At 39.5% G+C, this 24,693-nt stretch overlaps 1 protein-coding gene across 1 annotated transcript in view; it reads left to right on the top strand.

The window, feature by feature from the left end:
• The window catches only part of LOC141128787 (amine oxidase [flavin-containing] A-like), a 160,332-nt gene that overhangs the window by 41,868 nt on the left and 93,771 nt on the right, over positions 1-24,693 (top strand). Inside the window, exons 4-7 of the mRNA XM_073616285.1 lie at positions 7,929-8,033; positions 21,066-21,157; positions 22,199-22,340; positions 23,778-23,927. Of these exons, the coding sequence (XP_073472386.1) occupies positions 7,929-8,033; positions 21,066-21,157; positions 22,199-22,340; positions 23,778-23,927 (489 nt within the window). The remainder of the gene's footprint in view (positions 1-7,928; positions 8,034-21,065; positions 21,158-22,198; positions 22,341-23,777; positions 23,928-24,693) is intronic.

The raw sequence follows: 24,693 nt of genomic DNA, 5'->3' as shown, positions 1-24,693 counted from the left end.
ATCAGAGAAATTGTTGGACCGATGGGTAAAGTCCAGTTTTTTAGAATAGTTCTCCGTACAACTAAAAGAGATATCAGAATCCAGGATTTGTGCTTAAAGCTGGTAATGTTTGGAGATCCTGAGAAAAGTTGTTTGTTCCAATAACCAAAGATTAGTAGGAGAGGGTCCTTTGGTAAATGCGCTGAGGTGATTCCATGGATGAAGGATAGTGTCTGGTCCCAGAAGGTTGAAATGGATTTGTAGGACCACAAGCGATGGGAGAGAGACGACCTTAAGTGAGAGCAGAGAGGACATAAAGTAGTTTGAGGATTGGCTGCATCTGATAGGAATGGAATGTAGGTACGGTGAAGAATTTTCATCTTTGTTTCCCTCCATTGCTCATTTTGGATCAGGCGAAGTATGTGGTTATAGCCATGAAGGATTTTGTCCAGGATCTGTGGGTCAGGGAAATCTTTGCCCCAATTGGACATTGAGGAAGAAGCAAGTGGGAAGGTAAATTTTTCAATCAAAAGTTTTTAAATGTCTGAGATGGAATACGTTCCCATTTCGAGTAGACGGTTTGGAATTGAGGGTTGAAATCTCTTGTCACTGTTTCTGCAGTGAGAGTGCACGAAACTGACACATTGGCCGTAGTAGAGGGCATGAGCTGTTGGAAGGAAGAATTTTTCTGCTATTTCCGAGAAGGCGTATGGTGTGCCAGTGCTTAAGTCATACAGGGAAGAGAATTTGGTGAGGCCCTGTTCCTGCCACAGGGAGAAGGCTTTATGTTCCATTCCTGATGGGAACATGGGATTGCCGTGGATCGGGAGATGTCTGGAGATGTAGGGGGAAAGATTGAGTTTTTTGCGAATTTCCCTCCAGGCTATCACAGTATCCTGTAGTAAGAGATTGTGTTGAAGATCTGGGAGAACTGATTTCCACTTAGCATGTAGGAGGGCCTTCAAAGAATAGGGGTATACCATCTCAGATTTCAGAAGGTAGTTGTAGTTTTGTTTCATGAGAATTGGCATGGTCTTTAATGGGTATGATAGCCTGGCAAAACAGACCATTTTAAATAAGTGGCATCTCACCAGAAGTGATAGAGGTAGATCCATCCAATTTTCAAGCTCCTGTATCTCAACACCTAGATAGGTTATGTGAGATTTGGCTATTGTGAAGGGAGAGCAGTGTGCCCAGATAGGGCTTGGATATGTACAGAGGGGTAGGATTTCGCTTTTGTTATAGTTGTTGCGGAGGCCTGAACATTGTCTGAATTCATAAGAGCGATGTGCATAATTCCAGGTCTCCTATGTGGATGCCGTGTAAGGGAGCCTTATCAGTTAGGAATTTGAATAGGGGTTCCAAGGCTAAGTTGAATAGTAGCCGCGAGAGAGGACATCCCTGTCTTGTGCGTTTGTAAAGTCTGGCTGTCGGAGAAGTATACATTGATTTAATCAGGTGCCTGAAGGGACCAGAAAAGCCCATTTTGGCTAGAACCAGAGATAGCCAATCAAAGCTGACATTGTCAAAGGCTTTCTCCGCGTCCAGAGTTCATGATGGCGAAGTCCCCACCTGGGTGGGTTCTAGCATGTTCCAAAACTATCATTACCTTGCGGATGTTAAGAGTGGCCCTTCTGCCCTTGATAAAACCAGATTGAGCAGGGTGGGTTAGGGAGGGGATAATTTTGGCTAGTCTGGTCGCTACAGTTTTCGAGAGTGTTTTGATGTCTAGGTTTAGAAGGGAGATAGGTCTATAGGAGCCAGGTTCTAAGGGGTCTTTCCCTTTTTTAGAGAGTAGTTTAATAATTGCTTTGATTTCCTGTTGGCAGATTGGGATCCGCTTGCCAGATTCCCTGTAGGCATGACTATGTCCTGTAGAGAATAAAAAAATTCACCCGTGAACCCATCTGGGCTTGGGGTTTTGTTTGGAGCTAGATGCTGTATTGTTGCAGTGAGTTCAGACAAGGAGATGGGCGCATTTAGGGTTTCGAGTTGGAGGGGAGAGATGGTTGGAAGATGGATCTTCTGAAGCAATCTTAAGGCCAAATTTCCATCTATGGGTTAAGGAGCATATAAAGAGCAATAGAATTGGAGCATTATCTTATTTACTTCCTGAGACTTGACAGAGCCTGAAGAGTCTTGGAGGGAGGTAATATACGTAGGGTGGTACAGGCCTTTACATCGATAGGCGTTTACCAGATTTGTTGCCAAATCTGTGGAATGTTGTGTCACTGAATGCTTGTTTGGTTGGTTTTAGATTTTTGGCCCATGAGTCGAAGGCACGTTTAGATGCATGCCATTCTTTCCTGTGTTCTGGGGTGTTTTGGGAGATTAAGGACCGTTGAGCAGACTTAAGTGTGAAATTAACTTCCCTATATTTGGATAATGCATGCTTCTTGAAAGAGGCGGCATATGAGATAATCCGACCTCTAATGAAAGCTTTGCCTGCTTCCCAAAGCAAATTAGGATTGTCCATGTGTGGAGAATTTGCAGATAGAAATTCTTCCCAAGCAGCTTCCATAGAAGCCTGGAAGTCAGTGTTTTTGTGTCCGAAGGATGCCACAGACAGGGGTTCGGTTGAAGACTGGGGTCTAGAAGTGAAACTGATATTGGTGTGTGGTCTGAGATAGCTATCTCATGGATTTCTACCTCGGAAATTGTCGGTATAGTGTTGTCAGTGCCAAAGATGTGGTCAATCCTTGTAAATACATTGTGGGGGGAGAGCAGAAGGCGAATTCCTTATCTACAGGGTGGAATAGTCTTCAAATGTCAGTGAAATGTAGAGTTTCCATGGTGGTTGCTGGAAAAGTCGGGTTAGACTCTTCTGGTGATCTCTTGGAACGTTCGAGAGTGGACCTGTCTTCCATTGGGTGCATTACAGCATTGAAGTCGCCGCCTACTATATGGTGGATCTGGGGGAATTTAAAAAGTCTAGTGAACAGTTCCCCATAGAAGGGTTTCCCAGGATTGTTGGGCGCATAATTACTTGTAACTTGGAGGTCTATATTCCATAATCATAGGTGAGCAGTAATTAGTCTTCCCTGACAGTCAGAATCTGTCGCTATAACCCCGCAGGGGAGATTTTTGTGGATCAGAATTAGTACTCCAGCGTTTACGGCCAATTGCATCGGATCCTAAGACAGTGCCTACCCAAAGCTTTTTTATATGGTAGAAGTTGAGAGATATGAAATGCGTTTCCTGCAGTAGGGCAATGTCAGTCTTTAGTCTTTTGAGGTGGCGGAGTATCTTGAGTCTTTTGATGGGTGACCTAAGGCCTTTCACATTCCATGAGGTTATTTTTATGAAGGTGCTCTAGAGAGGTGGATCTGAGCAATGGGAATGTAAGTGGAAGGGGTCACCAAGGTAGAATCAGTGAAAACGTGAAATAGACGTCGAGTAAGTGCCATGGAAGGGATGGGTGTGGTCTGTGTACCAGGAAAATGTGCTAGAATGAAAGATGGGAAAGTACAACAGGGGTAGAAACATAAAAGGGTCAGTGAGAAAGTAAACCAAACATACAAATATATGTGGGACTTCATTTTTTTCTACATGGGATCGCTGCATGAGCCAGCTCCCAAGAGCGCACCCGAGGATCAGGAGTTATATGGGTGCCTATGTTAATATGAACCCAGTTAGGAATGCCCAGGTTGTTCACACACGTGCATAATGAGAGGTGGCCAGTGAAGCCCATGAGAAAGCATGGAAAAGCGGTGTCCATAGGGGTAAATGCTTTTGTCAGTAATCATAATATACTTTATCCATAGCATAACAACGGATGAGATACCTAGTAAAAATACATTTACCCTAACATCCTATAAGAGGTGGAGGCCATGGTGGGGGTAGCATCAGCAATGTCCAGAGTGATTGCTGAAGCCAGAGGATTTGAGGCGTTTCGGGGGTCCTTCCTTGGGCTTCATTGGTCCAGGGGGCGTGAGTTGGGTTGGGTGTTGGAAGGTTCATATATGCCTCCGAGTTTAAAGAGCACAGAAAGTTTTCAGCCTCTGATGAGTCGTGGAAGGAGAGTTGCTCCCCATTCGGTGACCTAAGCCAAAGCATGGCAGGGAATGCTAGAGTGAATTTAATTTGGCGTTTGAAGAGCTCTGAGCATATGTGCTGGAAAACTTTCCATTTTTTAGAGATAGAAAAATGGTAATAAATCCACGCAATGGGGATAGGTGCAAATGTGATTCTGAACTGCTGCCTCCACAGATGCAATTACCACCAAAAGTGGAAAAAGCTGAGATGAAGAGAAATTAGTTGTGGGTGCGGCGCTGTTATAAACTGTGACCGCGCAATACCCCTGCAGGGGTGACAGTAGCCGGTGAGTGTTTGCACAGTAGGAGCACGAATAAACAGCACTGGAATAAGAAGATTGTATCGAACAATATTGTTTTATCAAGAGGAACAAGCTTTTTAAGCACAGCATCATCTGTGCACTTAAATTAAGACTATTTAAAACAATATTGTTTTTTCTGATTAACACTTGTTATATTGAGCACAAGTCACTTTATTATTGACTGGATTTCTTCCCATTTCCCCTCATTCCCCTTCCCTCCCCCTCCCATCTACCTAAGCACTTTGAATTACACTAATGCACGTTATGAATTTATGGGCATATTTTGATATAACAATACCACAAGGTAGATAGTGAGTTGCATGGGGCAAATCACTGTCTGAAGACAATCACACACCCATTACTCTCCAATTTTATGTAAATCTCCAATTTTATGCAAACCACGTTTGGTTCTAAAAACCTCTTTTTTTGGGATCAAGTTTTTAGGAATTTCAGTTATTTAAAATTTTTTCATTTTCACCCACCTATTAGAGGTGATAATACTATGTCACTACAGTGTCACAACACTTTGTTATAATATCAGAACAGCGCCGCACCCACAACTAATTTCTCTTCATTTTTTAGAGACGTCTACTGAGTAGTCAGCAAAGATTAGGATTTTGACCACTTCGACTTGCAGTGGACCGGACTGTCTGAACTTTTGTAGAATGGTAGCCTTGTCCGCATAATTAAGATATTTGGCAATGATCGGACGAGGAGATGTGTGGTCAGTGGTAGGGGCCCCCAGACTATGTGCTCGTTCTACTATGTAGGGGGCAGAGAAGCTTAAGGCTTCTGGGATGCGTGATGCACAGAAATCTGAAATGGCAGGTGCTTGAAGGGATTCAGGCACTCCTATAAAGCGCCATGAGTGATTTTCTAAATCTTCCAGCTTCTGAATAATAAATTGGTTAGTTTTATTCTGGGATTCTTCTGTGGCTTGAGCCGTATAGAGCTCATCCTCAATGTTAGAGATTCTGTGCTCTGTGTCATTGAGTCTAACAGTATGCTCTTTCAGCTCCTTTTTGATCTTTGACATGCCTGCCTGTACTGCTTTTTCTACTGTGGCAGCGATGGTCGGGGCCAGGAGAGCAGTTACTGCCTGAGCTATGTTCTCAGTGTGAGTGTCCTCATGTTGCATCGGAGGAGGGGCTGAGGCTGCATTCACCTCCATGGCCGGCGTCTTTGCCATATTGGAGAGTGAGGCTGCATCTGGTTTGTATGACAGGCACTGTGCAGGCTGAGAGCGGGCGCCGCTTTTGTCCAGGAAGTGATCCATGGAGAGCGGGGAGCTGGGCTGTATGACAGCGGGCTTTGCCGATGTCTCAGGCGGCGTTGTATGCTGGCGTTCAGTTGAGGTCTGCGGGAGCCGTGAGAGGAGTCAGCTACTCCATGCGGCGCCGGAACCTGAAGCTGACTGGGCCATTCTAACACATGAATATGCTTTGATCAAAACCATTCCATTATTGCTCTGGCTGTATGTTTAGGGTCGTTGTCCTGCTGGAAAGTGAACCTTCGCCCCAGTCTTTTGCAGACTCTAACAGGTTTTCTTCTAAGATTGCCCTGTATTTGGCTCCATCCATCTTTCCATCAACTCTGACTAGCTTCCCTGTTCCTGCTGAAGAAAAGCATCCCCACAACATGATGCTGCCACCACCATGTTTCACAATGGGGAAGGTGTGTTCAGGGTGATGTGTAGTGTTAGTTTTTCACCACACATAGCATTTTGCTCTTAGGCCAAAAAAAGTTTAATTTTGGTCTCATCTGACCAAAGCTCCTTCTTCCATATGTTTGCTGTGCCCCCCCCCCCCCCCCCCCATGGCTTCTCGTAAACTGCAAATGGGACTTCTTATGGCTTTCTTTCAACAATGGCTTTCTTCTTGCCACTCTTCCATAAAGGCTAGATTTGTGGAGTGCACTACTAATAGTTGTCCTGTGGACAGATTCTCCCACCTGAGCTGTGGATCTCTGCAGCTCCTCCAGAGTTACCATGGGCCTTGGATGCTTCTCTGATTAATGCTCTCCTTGCCCGGCCTGTCAGTTTAGGTGGATGGCCATGTCTTGGTAGGTTTGCAGTTGTGCCATACTCTTTTCATTTTTGGATGATGGGTTGAACAGTGCTCCGTAAGATGTTCAAAGCTTGGGATATTTTTTTATAATTTAACCCTGCTTTAAATTTCTCCACAACTTTATCCCAGACCTGTCTGGTGTGTTCCTTGGCCTTCATGATGCTGTTTGTTCACTAAGGTTCTCTAACAAACCTTCTGAGGACTTCACAGAACAGTTGTATTTATACTGAGATTAAATTACACACAAATGTTTACTAATTAGGTGATTTCTGAAGACAATTGGTTCCACTAGATTTTAGTTAGGGGTATCAGAGTAAAGGGGGCAGAAAACAAATGCACGCCACACTTTTCAGATATTTATTTGTTGAAAACCATTTATGTTTATGGTTGTAACATGACAAAATGTGGAACATTTCAAGGGGTATGAATACTTTTTCAAGGCACTGTATATAAAGATCATGCCACTGTATTTAATGTAATATAAAACAAATCATCTCAGTAGCTTATTTGATCATTGCTGTTCAGAGGTCATATGATGTTTCTCAGGTCTTTCATGTCCTCAGGGAAGGTTTTGAGGGGGGAGTTTTTAGTACACTGCTGATGTATGAATCTGTGTTTAGCAACAAACTGTTTTAAAGTTTCTTTTAAAAAAAGTATATTTCAAAATGATTATTACTTTTTTGCAATAACATGGTGCAGGTGGAGTTTAGGTTGACTGATAATAGCTTTTACTTTGTTCACACTGTAAAGAGATCTTGGGAAGGTTTTGCCAATCACAGGCTGTGTTACACCCCTCCAGCCTGTGTCCATGGCGTGCATGTGCTGGGGCTAACAAGGGGTGAAGCCTCCATCAATCACCATCTTAGATCCCACCCCCATAGTGTTTAGCAATATGAGGACATGGAGAAGGGAGGGGGAATGTCATTTACCACTGTGTATTCAGTACGCCCACATGTGTGAATCTATAGTGACTTTGGTTTCACAGATAAGAAAAAGGTGGAAATGAAGAGCTTAGAAGGGAACTGCAACTGATGCATGCTCTGTAGATGTCAACAGCTTGTTTACAAAATCTCAGGCTGCAGCCGGGGAAACAGACAAGAAGAGAGTGACAGTGGACAGCAGGATCAACCAGGATTTTTTCAGTTTACAGAAAAGAATGGTCTAGTGGATGAGTTAAATTACACAATGTAATATAGCATGTATTTTGATATTTTGGGTTTAATGGCACATTAAGTTTAAAATACATAACCCACAGATTCAATATTTGTTATTTAAGCAGTCAAATTTAAACTTTTGCAAGAAAACTTTCTAGCACAACAAAGACTGAAATGTACCTACTTTTACCTTTGCCTAGAAATTCTCTACTGTGTGCTCTTTTGGTTTACTTTGCGACTAATGGTTAAACTTTCTCGACTTTGGTGTAAAACATCACCCTTTGCTGATTTGACAGTGGTTCAGTGCCTGGACATGATTTAGCTGTAAAAAGTGTATATGTTTACTTTTAAGCTTGATTTATGCATTTTGTTTTCACTATTTTTATTTTATAGGGAAAATCATACAAATTTCATGGAGCTTTCCCACCGGCATACAACCCGTTGGTCTACTTGGATTATAACAATTTTATGAGAACTATGGATCAGTGGGGAAGTGAGGTACATTTTTTATGTTTACCTTTTAATCTTGCTTATTTATTTTTGAGAAGTATAATATAGCTTATGGTAATAGTATTTTTATACTTAATTGGAATTAAAATAAAAAGTATGTTTAATTTAAAGCAGTATTACACCCAAAAATGTATTTTTTGCAGCTTACCAATTTTTAGGGCTCAGTACACAACCGGCCAGGGAGTGGTACATTGACATGCAGCCGATCAGGGCTGTACTCCTGCTGCCACTAAACATGACCCATAACAGTTCATAGGATGGCATTTACAGGGACAAATCAGGTAATGAGGAGACAACACACAGCCACTTCCTCATTGCCTGCCAAACAGTGGATCTCTTTTCAGAGTGGTGGTAAGGGCTGCCACACATGTGATTGACCCCTCAGATCTGGTGGCTGCATTCTTTTTGTTTTCGTAGGCTTTTTTCCCACTATTTTCACTTGTTGATTTGTCTTTTGCTATCCAGTTAAATTTTTTTTGCTGTAACTGTTTAAGTGCCAGTACACACCAGCACGATGCAGGAAATAGCGTGATTCCAGTGTTGGTTCTCGCATCACATAGAACTCGCAGACAGTTCACACTGCTCTATGCGAACCACTATGGGTGTCAACAGAAAGTTAATGACACCTCCAGATCGATTTGCATACGGCAGTGTGAACTGTGAATTCGGACAGGAATCGGATAACATGGGTATGCCTCTTACTAAATACCTTGGAAAGTCTACTTTCCAAAAGGGATCGTTTGGGAGTATTTGTACTGTCCTCACATTTCAGAGCCTCATGAAATGAGACTGGCCGTCAGTACATCAGGTGTGATCAATTTTCAATGATTAGCACCATAGCTTGTAAACTCTATAACTTTCACAAAGACCAAATATTATACACTGATTTGGGTTATTTTTACCAAGGATATGTAGCAGTATAATTTTTGGCCAAAATTTATGAAAATGACTTATTTGCAAAATTTTAAAATGGACACACAAAAAATAGTTTTTTCAAAAGTTTCACTCTTTTTTCACTTATATCACAAACAATTAAAAACCCAGTGGTGATTAAATACCACCAAAAGAAAGTTCTATTTCTGTGAAAAAAAATGATAAAAAATTTGTGTTGCATGGCTGAGTAATTGTCATTCAAAATGTGGGAGCACTGAAAATTGGTCTGGGCAGGAAGGGGGTATAAGCATCCTGTTTTAAAGTGGTTAAGGAGCTGGTAATGGCTTGTAAACTACAAACTGAAACCGGAAGTGACTAAATCCTCAATGATTCCAGTTTCTGACGTCAGAAGGGGAGGAACAAAGGAAGTTCCTCTCGCTTTGTCTTTTGCATCCAATGCAACAGGTTGCATTGGTACCAGGTTTCCCAATGGGGAGGGACCTCCTTCCTCTGCATGTAAAAAGTGATTGGGCGGCTGTATAGTTAATCCGATCACTTTTACACTGTGCAGAATCACTGGCTGAAGAAAATTATATTAAGATCATCAGGGGAATGGCAGTAACTCCTATTGGCAGCCCTGAGTAGCACCAGAAATACTGCTACCATACATGACTTTTGGCTCTCCCTGAACGTACAAAAAGTCTGACGTTTAGCCAAACCCAGACAGCCAAAGTTCAGTCTGAACTTGTGTTTAGACCAAACCTTAAGATCATCCCTAGTTATTTGCTTAATGTAATTAAAAAAATGAAAATGTAATAAATTAAAATTAAAGGACATATAATTGTCCTGAAAATGGTTGTCATATTTACAAAATTGCACTTATTACTTAAAAAGTAACTTCTTTGTATCCCCCCCAAAAAATGATTGTGGAGAATGAGTAACTCATACTGCTTTTTTGATAAAGTAATATTATGGGTGGGTGGCAATGGCAAATAAAAGGCACCAACATCCCTGTATATAAATTAAATGTCAAAAAAGAAGAAATTATTTGGCGGGACTTTAAGGGTGCCTACAAGAAAGGGAGATAGTCATTCAATGCTCGACAATGATTATGTAAAAATCAAAGATTTTATTGTTACATACAAAACATCATTAAAAATCAAATATGAATTATGCGCACATGTTCAGAAGTACATCTAGAAATTTAAAACAGATGATAAAATATGATCACTCGGTAGTAGCGTTGGAGTGATTGTCCCGACTTGTTTCGCCACTCTGGGCTCATCAGGGGTTGTTTTAAAGAAAGAATAGATGTAACACTGCATAAAAAAATGAAATACAAGCATTACATTGGTTTAGAGTATAATACGGAATAGTAAAGTATTAACATACAAATACAATAGGGTATACTGTTCGACCGCTAGGTCCGTCAACAAAAGCTCAACCATATGCAGATCTCATACCTGCAATTCAATGTAAAAACAAAGGAAATCCTTGCTGGGTGGTGTACTTAAAGGTGACGAAGGGGGCCCAGATGAACTTGTCAGCTGAAATCTATCCAAAGAATGTGTGATTAAAGTGTATGTTCTACTCGGGAGGGGAGAAAAGGGGGGAGAAAAAGGGGGGGGGAGGGAGAAGGAAGGGGGCAGGGGGGGAATGGAGCAAGGGTATGATGGAATAGTAGAGGGGGGGGGAGGGGTAGACGGGGAGGAAGGAAGAGGGTGTTGGGAAAGTGAACAGAGGGGTTGTGTTGGGAAGTGTGAAGGGGAGTGAATACAGAAATGAAGATCTGAGAGATGGATAAAGATCAAAGAGAGAGGGTGACAGGACTGTGCACAGAATAATGTGGGATTGTGGATGCATGTCCGAAGGAAGGAAGATTTACTTGCCTTCATGAGAGCAATAAATATGGAAAGACCAGAAGATGCCAGGATTTAAGAACCAACGTCTAATGGGGAGATGTACAAAAAATATATATGGGTAAAGTGAAGTAAAACGAATGGAATTTCGGAAGAATTTATGAAAAGGACCAGGCTAAATAAATTATGATAAAGGGGCTATTGGGAAGGGAAGAGAGCATAGTTCATATTGTAAACTAATAAAAAAAATTGATGAATAAATGAATGAATAAATGGATGAATGAATAAAATGATAAAATAATAAATGGGTCATCTTATATACGAAGGTGACCAAAACCTGCTGCAGATCACCTGCCCCCCTCAAATATGGGGGGGGGTAAAGTTACCAACACAGGCGGCAACAGGTAAAAAATATATAAATAAATAACTAATTAAATAAATAGACTAGAATCTAGAGAATCGTGGGGACTGAGAAAATATTCCAAAAGATAGGGAATCAAAAAGAAGGTTAATGTGGAACTTTACCTAGTATAAAGAGAATTTCCAGCATGGCTAGTCTTTGGAGTGTCTGGTAATGTAATGTGGTATGGAGGCACTATATATAGAGACAGGGGTGTGTAGTCCGATTGGCGTCTGATGTCACGCAAGGACCGCCGGTGTCTTGCCAAGAAAGTTCCCCCGGAGGATAAATACCCCCCTGTACTGCGCATGCGCTGCGCTTGCGCAGTACGAAAGACCACAGGGCCGCCGAAAATAGACGAATATGAACAGCTGATCGTCAGCTGTACACGGCGCCTGCGCACTACAATCTACCCTATGTCCACGTTAAAGCCCCACCATCCAAGTGGACATAGAGGTAGAATAATAATATGCCGAGTGCAGCGAGGATGTGCCCAAAGCTTGGCGAGCATAGCGAGCCCGCGAGGGGCCTGTTACAAATTCTTTTTTATTAAAATAGTCTTGGCACGCAGGCGCCGTGTACAGCTGGCTCAGGTGTTCAGCTTCGGCTATATTCGGCGGCTTCCTTGTTGTTCCTACTGCGCAAGCAGGGGGGTCCTTATCTGCTGAGGGGAACTTTCTCGGCAGAACACCGGCCAATACACTGCACGGCGCATGCATGAAATGTCACTTGGGTGAAAAGAGGATCAGGGCACTACAGTTCCCATGTTGCAATGCGGTCCGGGGGTGGGGAGGGAGACAGCGCAAGAGGAGCTGACATGTCCCAATCAGTGGGCGTGCGTCTCTCAGTCTCCTCTGCACACAGAGCAAGAAGCAGCACAGGAGAGAAAGAGGCAAGAGAGAGGGATATCAAAAGTGCTTGGTTCAGAAGTGGTAAGAAAAAGGGGGAGAGCTAAAATAAAGTGGAAATAATATGGCTATCAATTTAGTGAAAATGAAAATCGGAAAGAGAAAATTAATAAATAAATAAAAAAACATATGTATGGTGTGGGAGTGTATAGGGGGTGTATGAATTCATAAATGTGAAATATGGGGAGTGAAGAGACAGCGAGGGATGACAGGTTAGGCATATTGGGGAGGGGGATGCGATGGGACCAAGCAGTCGGCAGACACCACAAGAAATACAATAGGAGGAAGAAGAGAACAAAGCCAATAGGCCAATAGGCTAAACCCCCTATACACTCCCACACCATACATATGTTTTTTATTTATTTATTTATTAATTTTCTCTTTCCGATTTTCATTTTCACTAAATTGATAACCATATTATTTCCACTTTATTTTAGCTCTCCCCTTTTTCTTACCACTTCCGAACCGAGCACTTTTGATAACCCTCTCTCTTGCCTCTTTCTCTCTTGTGCTACTTCTTACTCTGTGTGCGGAGGAGACTGAGAGACGCACGCCCACTGATTGGGGCATGTCAGCTCCTCTTGCGCTGTCTCCCTCCCCACCCCCGGACTGCATTGCAACATGGGAACTGTAGTGTCCTGATCCTCTTTTCACCCAAATGACATTTCGCGCATGCACTGTGCGGTGTATTGGCTGGCGGTCCTTGCGTGACGTCAGACGCCAATCAGACTACACACACCTGTCTCTATATACAGTGCCTCCATACCACACTACATTACCAGACACTCCAAAGACTAGCCATGCTGGAAATTTGCTACATACTAGGTACAGTTCCACATTAACCTTCTTTTTGATTTCCTATCTTTTGGAACATTTTCTCAGTCCCCACCATTCTCTAGATTTTAGTCTATTTATTTAATTAGTTATTTATTTATATATTTTTTACCTGTTGCCGCCTGTGTTGGTAACTTTACCCCCCCATATTTTAGGGGGGCAGGTGATCTGCAGCAGGTTTTGTTCACCTTCGTATATAAGATGAACCATTTATTATTTTATCATTTTATTCATTCATTCATTTATTCATTAATTTATTCATCATTTTTTTATTAGTTTACAATATGAACTATGCTCTTCTCCCTTCCCATTAGTCCCTTTATCATAATTTATTTAGCCTGGTCCTTTTCATAAATTCTTCCGAAATTCCATTCGTTTTATTTCACTTTACCCATATATATTTTTTGTACATCTCCCCATTAGACGTTGGTTCTTAAATCCTGGCATCCTCTGGTCTTTCCATATTTATTGCTCTCATGAATGTAAGTAAATCTTCCTTCCTTCCGACATGCATCCACAATCCCACATTATTCTGTGCACAGTCCTATCGCCCTCTCTCTTTGATCTTTATCCATCTCTCAGATCTTCATTTCTGTATTCACCCTTCACACTTCCCAACACAACCCCTCTGTTCACTTCCCCAACACCCTCTTCCTTCCTCCCCCTTCTACCCCTTCCCTCTCCCTCCCCTATTCCATCATACCCTTCCTCCATTTCCCCCCCTGCCCCCTTCCTTCTCCCTCCCCTTTTCCCCTCCTTCCCCACCCTTTTTTTTTCCCCCCTTTTCCCCCCTCCCTTCCTCTCCCCTTCCCCTCCCCTTCCGAGTAGAACATACACTTTAATCACACATTCTTTGGATAAATTTCAGCTGAGAAAGTTCATCTGGGCCCCCTTTGTCACCTTTAAGTACACCACCCAGCGAGGATTTCCTTTGTTTTTACATTGAATCGCAGGTATGAGATCTGCATATGGGTGAGCTTTTGTTGATGGACCTAGTGGTCGAACAGTATACCCTATTGTATTTGTATGTTAATACATTACTATTCCGTATTATACTCTAAACCAATGTAATGCTTGTATTTCATTTTTATATGCAGTGTTACATCTATTATTTCTTTAAAACATCCCCTGATGAGCCCAGAGTGGCGAAACATGTCGGGACAATCACTCCAACGCTACTACCGAGTGATCATATTTTATCATCTGTTTTAAATTTCTAGATGTACTTCTGAACATGTGCGCATAATTCATATTTGATTTTTCCTTGTCAAAAGAAGTTTATTGAGTATACAATGTTATAAAGATACATAAAGTAAGTTTACAAGGATCTATAAAGTAAGCTCATTGTTTTACAGTAGGGTTTATATAGGTAAATATCATGAAATTTCAAATATTAAACATTGGGTTCACGTAAACCTAAATTAAAGATATATATCATTTCCTTAGTTACTTATGTAGGTATTTAAATGATTTATACCTACTATACATATTGTTTACAAGTAGAGTGTATATAGGTCAAATAAATTCTGATAATGAGTTTTAATCATAAGGTGGAGAAAAGGAAAGAGAAAGAAGAAAAAGGGTTGAAAGGTAGAGGTATGGTCCACAAGGTTGTCCTGCTCGTCAGTTTATTATTCTTTTTAGTTCTCTTTGAAGCCTTAGAATGGGTGTCTCTGTAAGTCATTTAATCTGTTACCATGGCAACAGGACAGAGTCATTGAAGTTTGACAGGAACTGTTGCTTTATCCAAGGATGCCAAAGTTTTTCAAATTTTGGAATTTGATTTTGATCGATGGCTACCATCTTAGCATGGGACATTGTATTATTCATTCTGTGAATTGTTTCTGCTAGTACCAATGTAGGAGATTTCCATGCCTTGGCCACTGTTTGTTTTGCAGCCGTTATTAGTTGGATCATAAGTTTGAATTGAGAGAGTGTTAACCATTCCGGTTTTAGATTAAGTAAAGTTAAATATGGATCTGGTTGTATTATTTTTTTAAATATTTTAGATGCAATCACGAAGACTTCCTTCCAGAAGGTTTGGATTACTGGGCACGTCCACCATATGTGTAAATATGTGCCTATTTCTGGGCATCCTCGAAAACAAAGAGCTGAGGTATTAGGTGAATATTTTGCCACTCTAGCGGGTACAAGGTACCAGCGAGTTAGGACTTTATAATTTGTCCCCAGTGCTAAGATGTTGGGTGAAGATGACTTAGATGTGAGCCATATGTTAGACCAGTCCGTGTCTTCTAAAGTTCGTCCCAGGTCCTCCTCCCACCTCTGAACGTAAGAGGGTCTATTAAGATTTGGTACTCCATATAATTGATTATAAAGTGATGAAATTGTACCTTTAGCAAATGGATCTTTTGTACAGATTGATTCAAAAATGGATAATTGGGATAATGGTGTATCCCCCTTTAGGAATGGTGTATAGAAATTTTTGATTTGGAGATATCTAAATATCTCAGAGTTTGGTAGATCATATTTTTCTCTAAGCGATGGGAATGAAAGGAATGATTTAGATGCTATGAAGTCATTTAGTGTCTGAATGCCTGATGTTGTCCAAGCTTTAAAAGAATTTGGGTAGATCCATGCCGGATAAAAGGCCGGATTTCTGATAAAAGAAAGGAGAGGATTGTGTGGAGATTGTAACTGATATTTGGTTTTTAGTTTATCCCAGAGAGATAAGAAGTGTTTAGTTATGGGATTATGAATTTTAAAGCGGTCTTTAGGATCAAGCCATAATAAATTTGATATTAATAGAGGGTCATTTTCTGAAGCCTCTATAAATACCCATAATGGGATTTCCTGTTTTGCATGGTATTTGGACAGACTGGCCAAATGTGCCGCTCTGTAGTAGTTAGTAAAAGTAGGGTATCCCAGGCCTCCTTTATTTTTGGGAAGATGTAGTGTGTGTATAGGTATACGTGGTTTAGAAGAGCCCCATATAAACGAAGTTGCTCTTTTTTGTACTATTCTCAAAAAATAGGAAGGAATTGGAATAGGGAGGACTCTGAATAGATAAAGCAATTTGGGTAGAATAGTCATTTTGATTGCATTAATCTTCCCCATCCAGGATAAAGGAAGTTGCGACCATTGTTTTATTAGATTTGTGATATGTCTTAATACAGGAGGATAATTGGTTGAGAATAAGTCAGAATGAGAGGCTGTTAAATGAATTCCAAGATATGGGATTGATTTTTCTGCCCATGTGAATGGGAGTGCAGCCCTAGCCGGGATCAATTCCATGTTTGTGAGTGAAATATTAAGCACTAGGCATTTCTTAGGATTAATCATAAGGCCGGATAGGGCTGCAAATCCATCAAGAGCTGGTATTAAGTTAGGACCAGAGACCTGTGGTGATGATAGAAAAAGTAATATATCGTCTGCAAATATACATAATTTGTGTGTAATACCTCCTACTTCAATGCCAGTTATAGTTTGGTTTGTTCTGATATATTGGGCCATGGGTTCGAGTATAAGGGCAAATAATAAGGGAGATAATGGGCAACCCTGTCGGGTACCTCTTTCGATATTAAAGGCTTCAGATTTGTATCCAGCATATTTTATATAGGCTTTGGGTTTATTATATAATGCTTTGATCCATGTTAAAAAGTGGGGTCCAAAACCCCATTTTTGTAATGAATATTGCATATATTGCCAGGATACTGTGTCAAATGCCCTCTTAATATCGAGAGATAGAAAACATAAAGGGATTTTCCGTTTTTTAGCAATATGTGCCAATAACACTGCCCTGCGTATATTATTGCCTGCCTGTCTATTTGGCATGAAGCCTACTTGATCTCTATGTATTAATTTTCCTATAATGCTATTGAGGCGTTTTGCTATTATTTTTGCTAATAATTTAATATCGAGGTTTAACAGAGAGATAGGCCGATAATTCACACAGGAAGTATCATCAGAAAGGGGTTTTGGGATCATACAAACAATTGCCATTAGTGTTTCTTGCCGAAAAGAATGTCCATCTAGAAGTTTGTTAAAAGTTTCAGTGAGAATGGGAGAGAGTATTTCTGAGAATGTTTTATAGTATAAAGCCGAGTAGCCGTCTGGGCCTGGTCTTTTGTTAAGTTTTAGGTCTTTTATGGCGTTAGCAACTTCATCTATAGTTATAGGCTCATCCAAACTGTTTTTTTGATTCTGAGATAACTCAGGTAAGGTTATTTTTGAGAAGAAGGATTCAGCCTCTGTAGGATTAAATTCATTGTTTGTCTTGTATAAAGTTGCGAGATGTGAGTGAAATTTATGGACTATTTTAACTGGATTACAAGTGTAAACATTTTTTGATAATTTCAAACGTATTGGTTTGAAAGATTTGTTAGTTGAATTTAATGCCCGAGCCAAATGTGTACCTGGTTTGTTTGCATTCATGTAGAAATTGTGTTTGGAGCGTTTGAGGGATTTATCAACTGACTCAGTGAGAAATAGATCGTATTCCAATCTAGATTTTTCCAGATGAGATTTTGTACTCTGAGATGGATTATCTTGAAATGATATGTAGGCTGCATTAAAATTGAGTTCTAGTTTTTTTGCTAGATTTTTGCGTTCCCGTTTAAATAGTGCCATTTGTCTTTGTATTGTACCACGCAAGACAGGCTTATGAGCTTCCCACAGTGTTATTGGGGAGATGTCTGTTGTATTATTAATTGATATGTATTCCTTTAAAGCTTGTTCAATGGCCATCTGATGTAGTGGGTGTTTGAGCATTATGTCCGGTAAGTACCACGTTGGGTCATGCGCTTTTGGTATGGCTGAGGCTATAGTAGTGTATACTGCATTATGATCAGACATCGGAATCGGAATTATATCTGATGCAATAATTTCTGGTATCATTCCTATTGTTAGAAAAATATGATCTATTCTGGTGAAGGTTTGATGAGGGTGCGAGAAATAAGTGAATTTCTTTTTCATTGGGTTACTTTCTCTCCATGAATCTACCAGATTGTATTTGGAAAGAAGTTGAGAAAAAGGTAATCTAGAGGTTATTTTGGATGGTGTAAAAGGTGATTTATCTAGAAATGGGAGGAGGACCTGGTTCGAATCCCCACACATTATCACTGTTCCTATTTTGTGTGTATTAATCACTTGTAATATATGTGAGAGGAATGGTGTAGGTTGTTTGTTAGGAGCGTAGTAGGAAATCACCGTGATTGCTGTATCCATTATATAACCCATGAGTATCAGGTATCTACCTTCTGGGTCTTTAATTTCTGATGATAAGGTGAATGGTGTGGATCGGTGAAATGCAATTAGAGTTCCCCTTTGCTTGGTACAGGCAGAAGCCGTGTAAATTTGTTGATAAAAAGGAGAAATATATTTTGGAGTAGAATCTTTGGTGAAGTGTGTTTCTTGGAGGCATACTATGTGAGCCTTCTTGTTATGGAAAGTACGGAAGGCTTTGGTCCTTTTTTGAGGGACATTTATTCCCTGAACATTCAGGGAAAGTATATTCAGTGGTGCCATGACAATAGATCAAATAGTTTTGACTTACTTTTTGTTATGCAGAGCTGACTGCACAGATCAACCTGTGTGGACTGAAGAGATGAATAGATAGAAAAGAAACCAGTGAATTCTGGAGTAAAGAGTAAACAAAAAACATATGAGATTAGATGATACATTGTATAAATTATTTTTTGCAAGTAATCACAATTTACCCGTGAAAGAGAATAAATATCTCTCTCAGGGGAATAAGTGCCTTCGTCACACTCCCACATAATATGGTTGGGAGAATGAGGAGGGCTAATGGGGGTACACGGATCTTCCGCTTACAGGAGAGAAGTGCTATGTCAAAAGACATCAAAATGATGATTCATTAATTGGAGTGCAGAATATAGTTTTTGTTGAAATTATTTATTCCAGGGTGGTTGTATATGGTTAGTCTTGCCCTAGGCTAAATAATTCAGTTAGAAAGGTACTGTTAATAACTTTGGTATTGATGAAGATAGTTTGAATTATTTTGGGATTTTAACCCTTTTAGAGTAAACAATTACATATTTTATTCATATGTAACTGTTTAGATATGTTAACTCATAAAATTGAGGTTGTATTGCTTCAGATTAGAATAAACAAAAACATAATTCTAGGAACTAGTTAGGTAATAATATATTTGTTTTAAGAAAAGAAAGAAAAAAAAAAAAAAAGCTTCCATTACTTCTGGATTATTGAACATATTTGTCCTAAAAAGTAATAAATCTATTGTTATTACCTGATAATATATAACTGAACAAGAATTTCCTTATTTCACTTATATATTCTAAGGCTATATGAATCAGAAGTAATAAGAAATATAACTGGAATATAACATGATCCCACACAGTGTGTGACTATCAGAATGCAGTTACATTCAGTTATAAATATAGTTTTTTTATAGAGAACCATCTCTTAGTATAATAAATGAAGAGATATCAGGAATTAGGATGTCAGTCCATTGAATCTTCTTGGTCCATGGATGATGTGGCATAACGGCCTCTTTTGTGAGAGTGATGATTCCCATTTTGTTCTGGAATTTTCTGGGTGCTGCCTGAAGGTGAAGATGACGCCATTCTTCTGCGTGTGGGAGTGTTGCTGCTTGTGGGTTCTGTCAGATTTAATTTTAAAAGGGTTTGTTGTAGTTCATCTGCTGATCTGCTTCTGTAAATTGTACCTTGGTAGTTAAATCTGACTGAAAAGGGGAAGCCCCATTGATACATAATGTTGTGGCGTTGCAGTTCCATTAGTTGGGGTTTCATGGATCGTCTTTTAGTAATAGTAAGTTGGGATAGGTCAACAAAAATTTGATAATTGTGTCCTTGAAAATTAAGTTCCTTTTTTTCTCTTGCAGCAATTAGTATTTGTTCTTTCGTTCTGTATTAAGGAAATTTTGTGATTATATCACGTGGGGGTCCATCTTTCTTTTTGGCTGTGAGGGCTCTGTGTACTCTGTCCAGTTCTAAACGTTCAATAGGGATATCTGGCTTTAGTTCTTGTAATAGAGCAGTAATAGTAGATTGCAGGTCTGTCACAGTTTCAGGTATTCCCCTTATGCGCAAGTTTGAACGTCTGGCTCTATTTACGTAATCTTCGAGCTTAGTTTGAAGTATTAAATTCTCTTTTTTTAATTGTTCCAATTCTGTTATATTTTCTTGGGTTGTAATTTCAATTTCATCCATTTTTATTTCTAAGGCTGCGGTGTGGTTTCCCAGCTCTCTTATTTCTTTGGTTAGGCTGTTTGTTATTTGGTCTGAGGTTTGTTTTAAAGCCTTATGAAGCATCTTTTCAAATTGTAATAATATTACTGGGGATACTGAGGAGGCTTGTGGAGAAGTTTGTGAGAGGATTTGTTCTGTATCTGACTCAAATGGAGAGTCTTGCTGTGACATTTTCTGTCTGTGAGAGCGCCCTGATGCTGTATCTTGTGAGGTGACTGGAGCTGCTTCAGCTGCAGTGAGTGCCTGTGAGCTCTTTGTGAGGTGATTTTTATTTCTGCCACGGTTTCCTCCCAGTACCATATTTCCTGCCCAAACTTTCACAGTTTGTTCCCTGGGGCAAAAAGGTTCAAATGGATACCTTTTAAGCCTGCAGGCTCCGCTTTGTCCTTCTCTTCTCTCCTCAGCGGTGTGGAGCTCTAACAATACATGTCTGCTCCGCTAGGCTCCGCCTCCTGCCCCCTCATATTTGATTTTTAATGATGTTTTGTATGTAACAATAAAATCTTTAATTTTTACATACTCATTGTCGAGCATTGCATGACTATCTCCCTTTCTTGTAGGCACCCTTAAAGTCCCACCAAATAATTCCTTCTTTTTTGACAGTGCTTTTTTGATACCACAGCAATTATTTGGCTTGATATTTTATTTACAGTGTAAACTGTATTGGTTTAATGTTGTCAACAAATGATATAGTGTTTGATTTACTAAAAGTAAAGAGTGCAACATCTGGTGCAACTGTGCATAGTAGCTAATCAGCTTCTAATTCCAGCTTGTTCAATTTAGCTTTGACAAAAAAAAAAAATAGATGCTGATTGGTTCTATACAGAGCTTCACCAGATTTTGCACACTCCAGTTTTAGTAAATCCACCCCATAGTGTTCTTTTATAGGTACTTATTGCATTTTTAAATAAATATTGAACGCTAACAACTTTTCATAGATTCCTGCTGATTCTCCGTGGAAAGCACCACATGCCAAAGAGTGGGATAACATGTCAATGAGAGAATTTATAGAAAAAGTGTGCTGGACAAGGTACATTGTTACAAATTACATATTTAAGGTGAAAAAAGACAAATGTTCATTGCATTAAACTTTACATAGACCTTCTCATTTTTACGTCAGAGAAAGGCAAACAAATGCCTTGGATATATATGGTCACTTTTGCTCTTGGGGTAAAAAAGTATTTTCTGAAGGTAGCCAAATAATACACCTTGGTCAAAATATTATTATAATGTCCTTAGAAATTATATACTTAGTATTCCTTAATCAATAATTACCCTTTATTAGGTAAATCATATGAATTATTTTACTTGGAAGACATTTTGCATTTATTAATATACCATTTTAATATTTTTACTTCCACATTGTATTTATTTTCTGGTAGCTAATGTCATTTTAATCATCTCCATACAGTTTTTGCTAACTTCATACCCTTCATGTATCCCCCTAGCTTTCCTAGCTATAGAACTTTTTACATTTTTATTCTTTCCCTGCCTACCAGATATTACTATAAAACCTCGTCCAGACTTATTACCATTTTTTCTCCCAGCGGAGATGTGATATCTGAATTAAGAGTCAGCTTGTCTCTGTCAAAAATTCTGTACTGGCCTAAGGTAGTTCAAATCTTCAAAGCCCAAAACTTCCCTTTCTGCACTAACAAAAAGTAGTACAAACAGTATTTTAGAAAATCCTAACTTGGAGGTCCTATATTAACAATATACTGTATGTATACCTTGCACTTAGGTGACAACAGATTCTTCAAAACCTATGATCTTGGTAACAGATAACTCTATCTATATTTATCTTTATCTATCCTTGCTATAGCAGTCATTTATATGACTGATAGGGAGACTATCGGCAATATCAGTCAATTGGGTATATGTATTATAGAATACTGTAACGGTTATGGATTACCCTACCTTTCTCATTACTATCTTATTGCAATTCAAAAAAGCATAAAACAATAGCTGATCCTATATAGCTAAACTTAGTCATGCATACTCCTTTTGTGTGTATTTAGGCAAGCATACACTTTTTTTTTCTTTCGTATAATCTATATATTTATTCCATCAGTGCAGCCAGGAAGTTTGCAGAGCTCTTCGTAAATTTGGTTGTAACAGCTGAGACTCAACAAGTTTCCACACTTTGGTTTCTATGGTATGTAAACATCTGTGGTGGAACAACAAGAATTTTCTCAACAGACAATGGAGGACAGGTAGGTATTTAAAAATCCCCACAAATTCAAGAAATTATTGATATTCATAGTCACAGCTTGCCAAAGCTTGAAAAAAATAGAATTGTTATTACAAACAATAGATTCTAGTACATTTATTAGGATCTGAAGGCATGGACATTACGAATTAGTAATGGTGTTGGTGGTGGGGTTAAAGCCCTCCCACCATTTGTCTCTGTCCCAAGTCCAGAAAAATAATTTTCTACCATACACATTTAAAAATTCTGTGAAGCCATCAACATTTAATACAATTCGTGGCTTCAGTTTCTTTCTCATTTGTCTCACTCCACAAATCTTAACTTTCTACTCCCCCTATTTAGAATGTGATGATATGAGCCTCCTCTTGTGCACCAGAGGCATACAACTGATTTCAGTCATAAGCCCCAACCAACAGCTTGACACACAAGTAAAGTTGCTCACAAACACTAGATAACAAGCTCCCTGCAGAACAGAAAGAATATACCCAGTTATAGGAAATCATAACTTGAGCAATACTTTTGTAGAGAAAAATATAACATGAAATGGACAAACCCAAGGCCAACACTTTGTTTGATCTTTTTAAATTCCAGAACAATAACTATAACATTTAGTGACAAAACCAGGTCTAAGATGGCATATTTCCAAAAGCAAACACATTAAAAGAAAAAAATCACTAGCTTAGCACAAAATCTTTGCATATTTCAGTAATCCATAATGAAAACTTTCAAACTTGCTTTGGAAATAGCTTTTTCTTTAACTTAGTATGCATTTACACTTTTTTTAGTCAATCACTAGACAAAACTCATGGTTTATTTAAGTTCTGCCTAATTATTAGAACCCTGTGTGATTAGCTTACACAGATGTCTGCGCCTTCAAATACCCACTATCATAAGATTTTTATGAAAGGTACACCTGTGTGAAAATAAATAAGTTAGATAGACAGGGGTTTACAAGTACATTTTGATTCTTTTGACTAATAGGTATGACATTTTAAATTATTTTGACTAATAGCAACCTGTCTGACAAATTATATATCTGTATAACATAGGAACATAAAATAAAGCCCAATTGTAGCTTTGCTATAAACTATAGAAATGAAACCATGTGGGTCATAAAGCTAAGTACTGATTGTCTTGCCATTTACAGCTCTGTCTTCTCCACACAGAAGTCTAACACACCCCCTGTCTTGCCATTACTGCTGTGCTGCAATCAGGGGGCATGTCAGACCACTGTTTGGAGACCACTGTCTTCACGCAGAGCACAGCAGTCTTCAGCTACACACTCCTGCCAGGAGTAGGAGTTTTCTGCTGGGACTGGACAAAAAATAAATAGTAAGACAATTAGTACCATGCTTTTTGATCCAGTCTGGCTTTATTTTTATACTTTATGGGGAAAATAAAATTGGACTTTTAAGACCTATTTTTTTTTGTTTATTTTTAGGAGAGAAAGTTTGTTGGAGGCTCTGGACAGATAAGCGAGAAGATAATGAATCTCCTTCAGGATCGAGTAAAATTGGAGAGACCAGTGATTAGGCTTGATCAGTCTGGAGAAAATGTCATTGTGGAAACCTTAAACCATGAAATCTATCAGGTAAAGTTTATGTACATATACTTAAATATTAGATAAATCATTGACCAGGAGAAAGTATATACAATGTAGATCAGACGTTTAAAGCCCAACTCCAGGCACAAGAAAACATTACTCTTGTAGTGGGGCCCCCATACTGCAAGGTTTGAATGCTTGTCTAGGGGTAGATTAATGAGGTGTAATACTTACCTAATTTATCACTCTGGCAGGCTTTCTTCATCTGTGCATCCAGTCCCCCGAAGTCTTCTCTCTAAGGTGCTCCTGACCATGGCCTTGTGCTTACCTCTTTACATACAATTCACGGCTAATAGTCCTGCATTGTTCATGATTAGGGATGAGCTTCGACTTCGAGTCGAACTCATGTTCGACTCGAACATTGGCTGTTCGCAAGTTCGCCGAACAGAGAACAATTTGGGGTGTTCGCGGCAAATTCGAATGCCGCGGAACACCCTTTTAAAGTCTATGGGAGAAATCAAAAGTGCTAATTTTAAAGGCTTATATGCAAGTTATTGTCATAAAAAGTGTTTGGGGACCCGGGTCCTGCCCCAGGGGACATGGATCAATGCAAAAAAAAGTTTTAAAAACGGCCATTTTTTCAGGAGCAGTGATTTTAATAATGCTTAAAGTCAAACAATAAAAGTGTAATATTCCTTTAAATTTCGTAGCTGGGGGGTGTCTATAGTATGCCTGTAAAGGGGCGCATGTTTTCCGTGTTTAGAACAGTCTGACAGCAAAATGACATTTCGAAGGAAAAAACCCATTTAAAACT

This window comes from Aquarana catesbeiana, linkage group LG02 (genome assembly GCF_042186555.1).
Source record: "Aquarana catesbeiana isolate 2022-GZ linkage group LG02, ASM4218655v1, whole genome shotgun sequence".
Lineage (NCBI taxonomy): Eukaryota > Metazoa > Chordata > Amphibia > Anura > Ranidae > Aquarana > Aquarana catesbeiana.
This window is presented reverse-complemented; position numbering and strand designations above follow the sequence as displayed.